At 45.0% G+C, this 14,045-nt stretch overlaps 1 protein-coding gene across 7 annotated transcripts in view; it reads left to right on the plus strand.

The window, feature by feature from the left end:
* The window catches only part of RBFOX2 (RNA binding fox-1 homolog 2), a 157,508-nt gene that overhangs the window by 34,759 nt on the left and 108,704 nt on the right, over positions 1 to 14,045 (plus strand). Inside the window, exon 1 of one of the 7 annotated variants that reach the window (XM_038172993.2) lies at positions 4,827 to 5,216. The exons of the other annotated variants lie outside the window; for them this stretch is intronic. Coding sequence (XP_038028921.1) covers positions 5,175 to 5,216 — 42 coding nt within the window. The 5' untranslated portion in view covers positions 4,827 to 5,174. Of the gene's footprint in view, positions 1 to 4,826; positions 5,217 to 14,045 lie in introns of those variants that run through there. 7 annotated transcript variants of the gene reach the window in all.

The following is a 14,045-nucleotide window of genomic DNA, read 5'->3' on the forward strand; positions in this document are numbered from 1 at the left end:
AATTTGTTTCCCTTCTTGTAACTGACCAGGGAAATACACCCTCTAGTGAGTATGCTAACTTGCTGGGTAAATGAGTAAGATTGTGGCAGCAGAAGTGGTGTTATTAGGGAGCTGGAAGGGAGGGTTTATGTTTGTGGGTTTTTGGTTTGTTTGCCACCTTATTTACACTTCTGGTTTGAATGAAGTATATTTAATGCAAATCCTTAAACTGAGTGACAGAGAGAGGGAGAAAGGCCTTGAATAAAAGTTCAAAACTGTTCTCTTTGAGCAAAGGGCCAGGACAAAGATCAGGAAGTATCTGAGGTCCTCTGTGTAAAATGGGGAAGGTTTGGTATTCATGGTACTGTAGGGGAGTATTTCTTTGCCTGAAAGTAAGCGATGCAAGGCTTGGGATAGACCCAAGCTAATGAGGGGGGACTGCTCTAAACATCTTCCTTATGTCTAAGATTGGGTGAATTAGGGGGTAAGACTGCCAAATCTGCTGCTTCCTGGCTTCCACAACCTCCCTTCAGGCAAGCAGTAAAATATTTCCTCTCTGTACTACACAGGACTTATGGGATGTTCTGTTACTGGCTGCGATGTCCCATAAAAGATAACAAGCTTCATTTTAGAGAATGCAGTCTGAGCAAAAAGCTCTAAGATAATCAAGAGGTGGGAAGCGTCTGTGAAGCAGTTGCACACGGAGGGGTCTGGTGGTGTGTAGTGGGGTAACTGCGTGGGGTTACAGCTTAGCACCTAGGCAGTAAGCAGGGTGGGGACAGTTTAAGGTGTGTTACAGAAATACGGTTACCACTGCAGCAGGGGAGGACTTGCTGGGACATCTTTTACAGGATGGCATCCAACTCTAACTTGCAGTGTTCAGAGGGGAAAATGTTGATGATGGGAAGAATTTAGTGAAAAGCAACGTAAATTGAGATACTGGGGTAGGAAAAAAAGCAGAGTGGAAGCAAAGTTGAAGGAGAGGTTGGTTACAGACTGAAGTTCAAGCAGATCCAGTCACCGATGACTTGGAAGAGGAAGGATGAGCTCCAAGACCACTCCAGTAACCTTTCTCCTCCAAATTCAGAACCATCTCGGGAAAACACTTGTCTGGTGACTCCTCATTTTCTGAAGCCCCAGCTATATCCCTATAAGAAACTGCAGGAAAGATGCAGGAGTTGGGAGTAGAAAAAGCTATAGTGTGTACACCGCCAAGCACTGCGGGTGTTACAAAACTGCTTTCTAAAATTATATTCTGAACTGAGGCATGATGGCCACATTCCCTAGATCTCTCCTCTCCTTTCTGTGTAGCTGATCTCCTGCTATCAAGACCCATCCAAAGGGTTAAGTAGCACATGAAGCATACTGTTGTGCAGTTGGCAAGTCCTGTAAATGGATCTAAATGTGTTTATTTCCCTTTTCCCTCGTGTCTGCTGCTTTCCTAGCCTCTGAATACAAGGCAGGGAATCCTCTTCTTGGAGAACACTGAATATCTTTCACAAACTCCTTCAGCAAGCTCCATATCAACGCGTGCCTCACTGTTACTCAATAGCAAAACAAAAAAACAACGACAAAAAAAAGGAGAAAAGTTATATGAGACGATGAAATGAGGGAGAAGAGTGCATCTAATTGGAATACATGGGAAGACTTCCTGACAATAAGATCCCGGAGCCCTATAAGCAGTCTCTCAAGGGAAGTAACGATTACCTTGCTGATGAATAGTCCGGCCAAGTTCTGGGGCTGCAAGGCGTTGGCAGGAAATGGGCTGGATGATGTAATATAAATTCCTTTCATGTTTGAGTTGTCCGATTCAAGCGATTTCTCATCTCTTCTCGGGGTTAAAGAGAGGAGCTGTGAGTCATCCTTCTTGGGAGAGGACCAGGAGACCACTTTTTTGTTCTCTGATGTACTTTCTGACCGTTAAGTCTTACCCAATGCAATGCAAGAGCCTTGGAGACTCCAACCCCTTGAGGTATTTGGGCTAGAGGGGCAGCATTTTGGTCAGATTTCCCCTTCCGAATGGTTTTGGAAGTGCAAGAGACTATGGCTTGTGTATTAGAAGCAGTCAATAAAATGATCGGTTGGAGGAGTGCAGGGTAAAACCCAATGGTGTAGAGAAAACAGCTTGTTTGTGGGTATTAGATCACACTGAAGAGCATAAACGTGGCTATTCTGGGCCGGGCAGAAGGTCTCTGTGCTCCAGCGTCGTGTCTTTGACAGTGTCTAATGGCAGGTACTTAAAGCACAGGGAGCAGCGCCAAGATTCGGCGATACTTCCCCTGCTAGGTACTCTTTAAGCAGTCTGGTGGCTTTGGGATTTCCTGGCCATAGATTCTTTTTTTTTATTATTATTATTTTTAAGGTCACCTGTGATAGATTTTTCTTTATTGAACTCGTTTAAATGCTTGCTGAGGCTGTCTAAGTCTTTGGCATCCACAACATCCTGTGGTGACGAGTCCTGCACTTTAGGTATATTTTATGAGGGAGGGGGAAAAAAAAAAGTCCTTCTGTGCACAGCTAACTTAAAACTGAGCTGTTTTGGGAGCTGTCAGGGGTGGGACAGGAACAACCTGCGGGCTCAAGGCCTCAGTTCCTAGCGCATCCACAGCTGCACTGACACGTATGGGTTAGGATTTTCTTCCTAACTGGGGGGAAAAGAAATCACAACAGAGAGTAGAAAGAAAATGTGAGTAGTTCATGTGTATTTAACACCTTTTTCTTCCTGAAAGGCTGCACTGCTTTTGCAAAAGCGACTCCCGGGTTCCCCCAGGCAGGTGTACGTGCTGAGGAAGGACAGGCCGGGTTCCTGAAGCGTCCCAGTGCAGCATGGTGTGGCGGTGAGCGATGGGATTTGGGGCTCTGTGGAGGGCCCTGGAGGAGCAGGGAGGGTGCCCCGATACCTGGGCAGCCCGGCTGGGCCCAGGGCCTTGGGGTGCCCGGGTTGGGGCTGGCCCTGCGGCTCGGGCTGTGGGCTGCCAGAAGAGGGCACCCAGCGCTCAGCCAGCGCCTTTCTCCTGCCTCCGCTCGTTTTCCAGAGCGTGCCTTTGGGGTTATCTCTTGGTTTCCGACCCTTGCCGTGAAGCAGGAGCACCTCGTGCTTCAGGGAGAGCAGGGGAGGGCGATTCGGTGCCCCGTGTCCAGCTTGGTTTTGGCCTCTCCAGGTTCCCTGGAGGCTGTCTGTGTTCTGCAGAGCAGGAAATCTGACAGAACCACGGGATGGCTGAGGTGGGAAGCGACGTGGTGGCCCCCTGCTCCAAGGCCTGCCACAGCAGGGTCACCCGGAGCAGGCTGCCCAGGACCACGTCCAGGTGGCTTTTGGAGGTCACCAAGCAAGGAGAGAGTCCACAGCCTCTCAGGGCAAGCTGCTCAGTCTCAGAGCCTTCAGGGAAATGAAGGATGTACGTGTGTGAATAAATACATAAACACTATTTCTCCATCCTTTTTTCTGTCTTTTATTTTTTTAAAGGGAGAGCTCAAGGAATAAAACCAGTCAGTGTAGTTACAGGACCGAGGAAGATGTTGAAAAAGATCGGATGCTTACAGTCAAGATGCTTTACCAAAGGAAATTAAGGCAACAGCAGACAGAGATTGCTAATTTTTAAGGACCAATCATGTCAGATGAATTTAATTTTCTCCTTTGACATGGCAGCAGGCCTGGCAGATGGAGAAAGCTACTGGCTTCGGATCTAGTCCGGCCTGACCTTTACATAAACTAGGCAAATGAAAGGTGAAATGAAGAAGCGCCTGAGCACCTCATTGGAAAACTATGTCTGGAGTAATTATGTCATGCTTTGCTCTGTGTGTGTGGTATCTGGAGTCTTAACATGGTCTGTCCTGGCTGCTGTGCCCTCCCGTGCTTCTCATCGAACATCAGGGTAATTCAGTGAATGAATATATGTGTGTGTGCGCACTGGCAGCCTTTGGAAGGCAGCGGTAGGTGTCAAAAAGATCCCGGTAAATTGAGGAAATGGTTTGAAATTCAACAAAACCAAGCTGTATTAATGAAGGGAGCTGAATTCCCAATGTGAAATGGAGAGTAGCTGGCTAAGCAGTAGTACTGAAGGAAACATCTGGGGTAACAGGAGATAACAAACTGAGTACGCGGCGCTGGTTTTTGTGGTCTTAAGAATTTGGAATGGATTTCCAGGTGTGTCAAGTAACGAGGGAAGGTAATTATTCTTCAGAGCTCAGCACGGTGAGTGGAGCACTGTACCTGGTTATAGGTGCTTCAGGAAAGATGCAGGCAGGGTTTGGAAAAAGTCCAGGGAAACAAACAAAAAAAAAAGGAGGCTTCAGTTGCGTGATATATGAGGAAAACATTTCTTTAAAAGCAGGAAAAAAATAAAAAGAAAAAAGAACAGAAAAGTATGGAGGATGGGGGATGATTATTTACTGTGTCCATTAAAGACAGCATAGTTTGCATCAAAGAAGACCTAAATTGTGTATTACGGGGTGAAACATTTTCTGTTTCAGTGTAGTGAAGCACTGAGGCAGGGTAATTTTAGGGGACCAGGGTTGCTGCTTCTTGGAGTCTGTAATAACAAGTTAGGCAATTCCTGATGGATGCTTGTCTAAACATGCTCTGCATTGCCTCTGAGCAGAGAGGACCTCTCGTCTCCCCTGCCCTGTACTACTCATATTATTCTGTGACAGTAAAAAAAAACACACAGCAGTTGTTACCACATGCAGAATTCCACAGCTGTGTGACTGCTGTTATCTTGGACCTTTCTCTTTTATTTGTGTGGGGGTCTAAATTGTAAAATAAGGAATCTTCTGTGCTGCTGTATGATCTTACGAGTGCCAGAGGTCCGTTCTCTGTGACAGCTGTCTCATAGCTCTGTTTCTTCCTCCTCTCGCCTATTACTCAAAGGGTGCAGGATGTTCAGCATCTCTGAGTCAGTCCTTCCCTCTGCCTCGCTGTAATAACACGCATCGCGTATGAACCTCAGAGCTGTTTGCTATCTTGATTTCTCTTTAAGTTCCCTGGCCAGCTCTCCTTCTCCGGTGCTTAGAGCTTTCCTGTTTTCTTTACATAAACACCTTCTCGCTAGCCTACCTGCAGCTCCCGCTGCACCGAAAGAGGACCGAGAGATTTGGGCAGGAGCCTTCCTGCTGTCGGGAAGTGTCTGTGGGAGGGCAGCCTCTGCGTTAACTGCTTCGCTGCCCGGCTCGTGCTTCAGCGGGACCCCGAGTCAATGAATGGGATCGCTCGCTCTTCTGCCCGCTTCTCCTGCACGGTGAGTGAGCAGCTCTGCCTTCGCTGCTGAAGGATGCTGCAGGCTTCCTCAGCAAGCTTAGCAGATACTCCCCGGAATAGCTGCTTGGAGGGAAGATGGTTTCGTTCTTCCTCGATGTGAAGGGAGAGGTGTTTCCAGCGTAACGTCGCTCGGAGCAGGCATTTGCCAGATGGTTTCAGCTCCCCGGAGGCTTTGGGATGTGAAAGGAGAAGGGCCAGGAACACACTTCTGATTCATTCCATTAGTAGATTAATCGGCACTGTCCTGGCTTAATAAGTCTCGTAGATTTCCCAGTGGAAAATGGCACATGTAATTCTGCCCAGGTCACGCTCTGCACACCTGTGTTGGAGCTTGCACAGCGAGGAGCTGCGCTGCTGCAGGCGACATCTGCACGAGAAGGCTTTGCGGGAAGGGCAGGCTTGGCGGCGGGGGGAAAGGTGAGGGAGAATGTTTTGAACGAGTCCTGTTAGGTAATGCTAGTGGGAGTGAGACGGCTTGTGAGAACATGCTTGAATTCTTCTGCCATTTTGGTGGTGGTGGGGGGGGTGTATTTAAAAACGTTGCAGTGCTAATACCATGATACGGAGCCTTTTCTTTTTTTTTTTTTTCTTTTTCATGTTGTATTAATTGCCGGCTAGATTGCGTTTTCCAGGAAGTCTGTGATTAGAGGACAAGGGTGCTCTTCCTGATAAAGGTCAGAGGCTGCTGTCTGCAGAGGCTGGTGGTGAAACGAAGGGACCCGACTGACAGTTTTCAGCCGAAAACCTGAGCAGATGCTGTGCAGCTATTTACTTGGGGGTGGTGGTGGGGGGGGGGGGCTCCCCCATGACCTGTCTCTTCCCCGCCTCTCTTTCCGCAGGCCAGCCAATTGTTGGGGAGTGGATTTAGTTGCTGCTGCCGCCCACACAGGAGAAGGTTTGTAGCTCTTGGCAGTTTTAGCAGGAATCTGCGTTTTTAACTCTTCTGCTGCCTGCGGGCTGCGACGAGCCGCTCTGCCGTGTCACGGCAGCCCCGAGCTGCGCTTGCCGCGATGCCTAATAAAGTTTTACTGGTAGCATTGTTCCTGATGAGACCCATTAAATTCCTTCACGGCCGGGTTTTAATGAGGAGAGGCTTGAATTACTGCCAGCAAACGCATCCTGTCCTTTTCTGGTCCGTCATTTCCCCGATACACCTGGGGAGCACGGGCTGCCCTTTCTCACAGGTCAACAGGACGGCAGCGGCTCATGTTGGCAACAGCTTCATCATCATCTCCATTTCTGGGGCACCTGTCACCCTGGCTCCTTGCCACTGTTTCCCTAAGCTAAAACAGTGCTCCTCAATTTCAAGTGCTCGGAGAACATGTTGTTTTCCAACCATTTATGGCAACCAGCTCCAATCCTCTGCAGGGTCTGCAGAAAGACTGACGGGGCCAAAGGAGTAAATGTCATGAGCCTCCGGAGCTTTCTGCTGAAAGCTGAGATAGAGATATTTTACGTCCCGCGGTATATGGAGCCGGATTTAGGCTCTCTGGTATTTCCAGTAGAATGGCATTTCAGAACTGGGAGCTGAACTCTGACAGCAGCGTTGTCCCCAGTTGCTGCCAACTTCGCCCCAGACAGAGAACTGCTGTGTTTCTTCAGCAGCTGTTGCTGTGGAGCAGAGCAGGGGAAGAGTGCTGGTAGTCTCTGAAATAATTTGAAATATACTGGCACAATAGACAGATAGAGCCAGCCCTCTGAATTTCACTCAAGAATTAATCTAATCACTGTGTAATATGTTCTTACTGGTCTATCCTACCTAAAGGGCAAAGTTAACTACATTAGGCACAATTTGGAGCATTTGATTTCCTTCAGACGTAGAATTAGGATACAGCTGACTATCCATGTAGATATTTCGAGGTTTCTGGGCGTCTCTAATCCAGTTTGTAGTGACATTAGCATTAGATAACCATAGCGAGGCCTTTATCTGAGAGGAAACATGCATTCTTCAGGTCACACAAGGATGAAAAAAAGATTGTTCTGGTCAGTGTTGCTCTCTGGGAATTTGGGAGCAGAGAGGAATTTGGTATTCTCTTGTTGCTGGTGGCTTTGATAACAAAGCAAATGGTTTCTGTGGACGGTACAGGAGTTGTCAGAGGCTATGTCTACACTTCAAAGCTTAAATTTGGATTAAGATAAGTTGAGGATCTATTGTGTAGGACCTTTGGCACAACAATTCCATGCGTTGACTGGTCATAGTCACTTCACACCATTCATCTCATCTGGACTGAACGTGAGGGAGCTGCTACTCTTGCAATTTGTCTGCCTTAAAAAGGGATTAGAAGAGTAGGGAAGTTGTAATCAATCTGCAATGGTAGAGTCTAATTTTGCCAGGATTTCAACAGAAAAGGCAGCAGAATGGAATTTACGGTACTTTTTTTTTAATGGTAGGGGGTGGGGAAAAGGGGAAGGTGGAACAACCTTAATATGAGCTCAGCTGGAAGTGTTTGAGAGTCCCGGTATGTTTGTACCCCCACAGACTGCAGTGATGCTGAAGACCAGATCAGTCTGCTCATACGAGAGCCAACAGCCTCCTGATGCAAGTACATTTTCTTGGCACTTGTGTCAGCTGTGTATTTGAATATCCCATGGAATATCCTGTGTTACCAGTTCTGGGTGTTTCAAGCACCCAGGGTCTGTGAAATCTGCAGAATGGCACAATGTCCTCTTAAAAGATACATCTAGACGCCTAGCCAAGTGTCTTTTTGGAAGCCTCCCATATTAAATCTATACACTAAAAAGACTTATTAAAAAAAAATCTTATCAGGAACCAAGTAACGTAGTTAGCCTTTACACATGCACACTCAGATTTCTAAATCTTCTTATGCTCATCGTGCAGCGAGGAGCCAGGCGGATGGCGGGAGCTGCTTTCTGCAGCCATTAGAATAATCCGGCTCGGTGGTGGTGGCAGAGGTATTGTTAAGGACTGCTTTGCTCAGGATGAGATCAGAAGCAGAATTGCTTTTCTGACAGCTGACCTTTGCTGATCATTCTGAATTGAAGTTTGGGATATTCTATTCTATAACATTTTTTTTCCCCAGTAGCATTTCTGTCCTCTAGAAATCTTCCTCTGTGTTTTATACCTATTTAAGCCTTTTGTCTTATGCCTTATTAATGCCTTTTACATTTGAACAGCCTGCCGTTCCTGTATGTGGTTTGACAACTGCCAATACTCCCGCTGAAATATTTTGCTTTTAGTCCTGTTAATGGCGATTTCGCCTGGATTTCCGTACTGCCGTTATGTAATGGAAGTAGCTGCAGTCCCCTGACACGTGTGTTTGGTCTCTTTCCACCCACCCTTATTTATCTCGCTGATGCTGTGTTCCACCAAAGTCTTTCAGCAATTCAGTTTTGTTGTTTCTCAGGAGATGCCTTTCAGTGTTTATCAGTGTTACCTCTTCATTAGCTGGAGCCATTCCTCTCCTCTTTGCTGATGATATGCTTGTGCCATTTCTCGTACCGAGACTGTACTTCAGGCACTCAGCTAACAAAAACATCATAAATTTAAAATATTTTATCTTCATTAGGTGCATAAGGCTCCTATGTAATGTTAAGGATTGTTTTTCTTCTCACGGTGTCAACTGGAATAATGTTCTTTGAATAAAAGAAGAAATAAAGCTCCTGTGATGACAAGATTAAAAAAAAATGCACGATGTCTAATTTGTTAAGCTGATTCCTTCACTCTCATAGGTGTATTCGCAGTCTCCTTGCGGGGTTTATTAGTCTTCCAGTTTTTCTGAGTTGGAGAGAATGCATTTTATACTCTTCAGGAAAAAAAAAAAAAAAAAAAGGATGTTAAAATCTTGTCTTCAACCCAAGTGATACAAGAGAGAATTTCATTCTTCAGGTCTCTAGCAATTTTACTATCCTAGGATTTGTAAACTGCTTTCTAAGCTGTAGTAAATTAGATCCCAGCAGTACAGGGCCTATGTAGATAAATATAGTAGCCATTATACCTTGATATAGCTGCATTGTCTAGGAAATTACTACTGTTATTGAAAAGGAATTTGCTCAGGGCAAGAGAGTATCCATTACTTCCTGAATAACTCGCTAATATTGTTAACCTTCCTTTGCACAAACAAGCCCAAAGGAGTCCCTTTCTGCGAGGAACTGCAGGGTTTTGTCCTTGGTTTGCATTTCCCATTATCAGCAGCAAGCCTAAACCAAAGTTTCAGCATATTAATAAGCCCCTGTGTGGTCTAGGGAAGGGAGCTGTGCCCCGTCTTCTCCTTCTCCCACTGTTGCAATGCTCTCACCTTCGTATTGTTTCTCAATTTGCCGGATTGTTGCAGTGCTGATGGATCGCTCACGTGGTGCAGCCACTTGACACGGTAAGCACAGAGGCAAAAAATGGCGTAACAATGCTGCAGCTCCATTGATGAGATACTTGAAGCAGTTTTTCTTGTTACTTGGAGCCTTATCCTTTGAATAGGATAACACTTGGATGCCATCAGCTCATCCTTTGGTGTAACTACCACTGTGAAACGCGTTGAGGTAGGAGCTGAGTTCAGGCTTTTAATTATGGCTTCCTCTTCAAAACCCACAACCAAGAGGTATCCTACTTGGCACTGACACAGAAGTCTGGGGCACAAAGAATCTTTCTGCTCTTTATCAGTTCAATGGGATGTTGTACTCACGCTTTGACACTAAAAAAGGACTTTTTCAGAGTTTGATAATGCTTAATACTTTGTGCTACCTCATACTGGCTGGAGAAACCAAAGGGTTGTGGATCTTTGTTTTCTGGACATTACTAGTGAAGGTATTAAACGTTAGGGTTAAGGTTTACTTGACTAAACTTAAGATTAAGTAAGTGTTGGAGCTTATTGTGATTCCCTCTTAAGATTGCCTGAATATATTTGCCTAATGCCAATTCAATATGAACCTCAGACTATATCCAGCTATGAGAGAAGGGGCTTGAAAATACAGCTGTCACCCTTGGCTTTAGAGATGCAGACCTTAAGCTTGCTAGTTTTTCTTCAGAAGGTGATGGAGGATTGCAAATTTGGATCCTGCTCCTCCATGGTAAGACCGACAGGTGTAATTCATGGAAATTCCCAAGTGGCTGCCCAAACTCATGATTGCTGTATCCTGGGAGCAATTGCATCACGACTTCGTTTCTGCAGATGAATGTCCAAACCAGTATACCACAGCTTTCTTACATCCCAGAGTTTTGCATGGTCTTGAACGTTTAACTTTGAATTCTCTGGCTTTGTGGCTTAGTTTTGTTGATGTGGGTGTTCTTTGTTTTAATTTAAAAGCATATTTTTATGTGGGAACACATCCTTAGCGAAATACTTTTTATAGTTACTGAGCTCATAGGGCTTCTCGTGAAGGATTGACAGTGCCTTCCAGAATAGGGCTCTTGAACATACTTGTGAGAAGAGGAAAATCCCAAACAAAGACTAGAACGCTTTTCTTGGTACCCATTGCCTTTTTCTCTGCCTGTGAATTACTTGCCTGTGAATTAAGACCTTCTGAAGTTTGTTTAATGACTTAAATTTAATTACTACGTGAAGTCAGCAGCAGGACAGTCGCTGAGAATCATTGGTTTTGTTTGCGTGTCAAGGTGTTTTACTGCTTCAGGCTTTCTGCTTATATATTTTTTTATATTTTTATTTATTTATTTTGTGTGTGTGTGTGTAAGATAAACTAACACTTGATCGTTTGCTTTTAAATAAGTAATCTCTTTTCAGGAGCCTCTTTGAGCATAGCCAAACCATACCTGCTGGAGATGGAATAGGGAATCCAGTTTTCCAGTAATTAAGTGAGTTGCTCTGTAACAAAATGGCTTTTTTTTCCTTCTTGTAATATGCCAGTGTTGGGTTTATTTGCTTGGCAAAACATCTAAAAGGGACTGTGGTGTTTTTGTGGGTGATTTATTGTATGCATTTTGTATTTGTGTTACTTCCTTTCACAAACAGGGTAATGCAGGAAGAGGCTTCCTGGAGTCCTTATGGACTTTGAGAGGAAATCTACCTTGTGGTTCAGCAGTTCTGATAATCGGAGATAATGCCAGGATCCTGAGCGGAGGGAAGCTTCACAAACCCGCAGTAGTCTGTCACAAGGGTAGTCTCCAGCAGCACCCAAAGGAGGAAACCAGCCTCAAAGAGGATCCTCTTATCTCCATAGGAACTGCAAGTGTGCCCAGAGCAGCCTTCTGTGCCTCTCCCCGGGTAGTTCCCAGCCCCATCTCTAATCTTCTTTAAAACAAACAAACAAAAAACCCAAACACGAGGCATGCCCAAACCCCACAAATAGCAGGAGTCAGGTTCCCATATTCTCTTGCTGGGACGTTCTGCCAGAGTCAGATAAGACTAAATAAGCCATTTAGTCAGAGCAATCTGCCTTTGAGCATCGCAGAGTGCGTCTCCCTTCCCATCTCTAGTCAGACCTTTGTGGGTAGCCCTTGAAGATTTTATCGTGGTGGGACAGCGAGCGAGTCTTCATCCTCAATCTGATTCAGCTTCTGCATACAACATGAATGCCCAGTTTGGCTTTTGGCTGAAAACAACTGTTTTCCTTTGGTTTGAAATGAAATTTCCTTCCTCAGCCTGTTCCCACCTCCGAACACCTCCCCTCCCGCTTTTTAGCCAAGGAGAGCTGCACGATGAAGAGGAGCACATGCACTCAGTAGCACTTATTGATCATAAAAGAACTGCATCTTATCTTAGAGTTCAGGCTGTTTTTAAAAGCTCTTTCACAGTTCTGTTTTATGGGACAGGTTGCCAGAAGACACATTAAACTTCAGGAGTAGATATTTTTATGATCACTATTCTTCATTCATGTACCCGAACGCTCTCCTAGATGTGTTCAGGTGCACAGGCCTTCAGCCTGCATCTTTGTTCTGTGAAACTCCCACTATCAGCCCCCACGTTGGTGTATTTTTGGCTTTGCTCTGCACTGGGATGTTATTTGAGATCTCATCAGAGGAAGAGTTCCCGACTGGATACTCCTAGGGAAACTCAGATGCTGCGAAAATTTGTATTGGTGACTTCAGCAGTAGCACTGCTTCCCTGATGTAGTGTTCAGGAGATGACACAGGAGTAATCTTTTGGCCAGGCTCAGCTAACTGCAGCAGGGCTTTCTTGATATAGTTTCCAACAAACACAAACGTTGGGGGATGTCATTGCATCATGCTTGTGCTTTTGGCCTTACAGCAAGGTCAGCGTTAGTACCAGAGCTAGGGCTTGTTAGTGCTGGGAATGCAGAGCAAGCAACGAGACGCAGACTGCAGGCCTTCCGAAGTGTCCACACCTGAATATGCTCACAGCTGTAGTTTGGTTGAAACCCACTTGTTATCTGGTTACATTCCTCCTGTTCGTAAGCTCCAGTGAGATAAGAGGACAACGGCGCTGTTTGTTGGGAAGCTGTTGGAACATCTTCCCTAGTTACTGCTGGAATGGAAAGCATTCTGTTATCACAGGGCCACCACAGCTGACTTCTTTTCCAAATATAGAGCAGAAAAACGTATTGAATGCTTTCGCTCTTCCTTCAGTATTGGTGATGTTTCTACCTTTTTCCCATAGCAGCAGGTCAAGCTGATCGCTGGGGTTGCGGCTCCTGAGAACCCTTGACGAACTTGTTATTGTCCTTCAGCTCTGGCTGTGAATTCCTCCTCCTGTCTTCACGGCTCCCTTGTCAGTTTTTTTTTTTTTTCTTGCCCTTCCTAGTTTCCTTTCTGTTTCCTTGTCTCAGCTTTTCTTTTTTTTTAATCACTTGTTAGAATAAGTAGCAGTGGTCAAGTGTGGGGATGTGACTGGGAACCTCAATAAGTGATCTGTTTGTCCAGGAAAAAGCATGGCCATGTACCTCTGGTCCCACTCGAATGCCAAGTATGTAAGTAGATGCACTGGCTTGGTCTTTATTCTCCTTCCATATATCAAAACGTGATTGTCACAATCATTTTTACCTAAGCTAGCACTAATTTCTATTTTTACAATTGATTGCTCTTTTCTGTCAAGATGAAACCTAATGCGGAATTGCTCATTTTGAATGTAACACTTCTTGAACTAAGAAATTGTTTTCTATAATTTAGAAATTTCAAGGGTGTTCTTTGGCATTAGCTCCGTGACGCCTCCTGCGTGTGTCATTCCATTTGAAATTCTTGGTGATCGTGTGTTTTGTTTTTTTTTTTTTCCCTCCGTTATGAAGAGGCGCTTAGCTAGCCACTCATCCTGCTTGCTATCTAATGTGATTTCAGTAGTGTGTAGCAGGCGCACTAGCTCCTACCCTGTCTCCAGCTTTATCTGCTAGAATGTTAATCCACAAGCATTTGAAATCGTATGCCTCTGAGACACAATCAGCTAGAAACAGATAATGTCAGCTTGAAACGGTGCCATACCTGCTCCCCGTTGGCCCACTCAGATTGTTCCTAAATGGGTTAGAACTTCTTGAAATTATTATTATTTTTTTTTAACATTTGGCATTTTGAAATTTCTATATCAGCAGTATTTTGGGGTTGAATATATGCACGTAACTGAGCAGCCACAATTCTTCTGTATAGTCAGGACTTTTCATACAGATGGAGGTAGATTTGTTGTTGCTGTTTTACCAGTGCCTCTTATTTTGCCAAATACTGTAATATTAAATGCCTGGTTACTTGCTCCCTTTCTCTCTTCCCTTTTGTTATTTGCTAATACCTTCCCTACCTCTCCAGCAGGCATTAGTGTCTTTGCAGGCTGTGTTTCCCCCTTTCACTTTGATTTACACAGCAGCCTTCCCTCAGAGATGGGCACGTGTTTCATTAGGCTAAAGCTCTCTCTGAACATTTTTCTCTTAGCTCAGTCTATATTAATTTAAAAATGTTTTT

The sequence above is a fragment of the Anas platyrhynchos genome, chromosome 1 (genome assembly GCF_047663525.1).
Source record: "Anas platyrhynchos isolate ZD024472 breed Pekin duck chromosome 1, IASCAAS_PekinDuck_T2T, whole genome shotgun sequence".
Classification (NCBI taxonomy): Eukaryota; Metazoa; Chordata; class Aves; order Anseriformes; family Anatidae; genus Anas; species Anas platyrhynchos.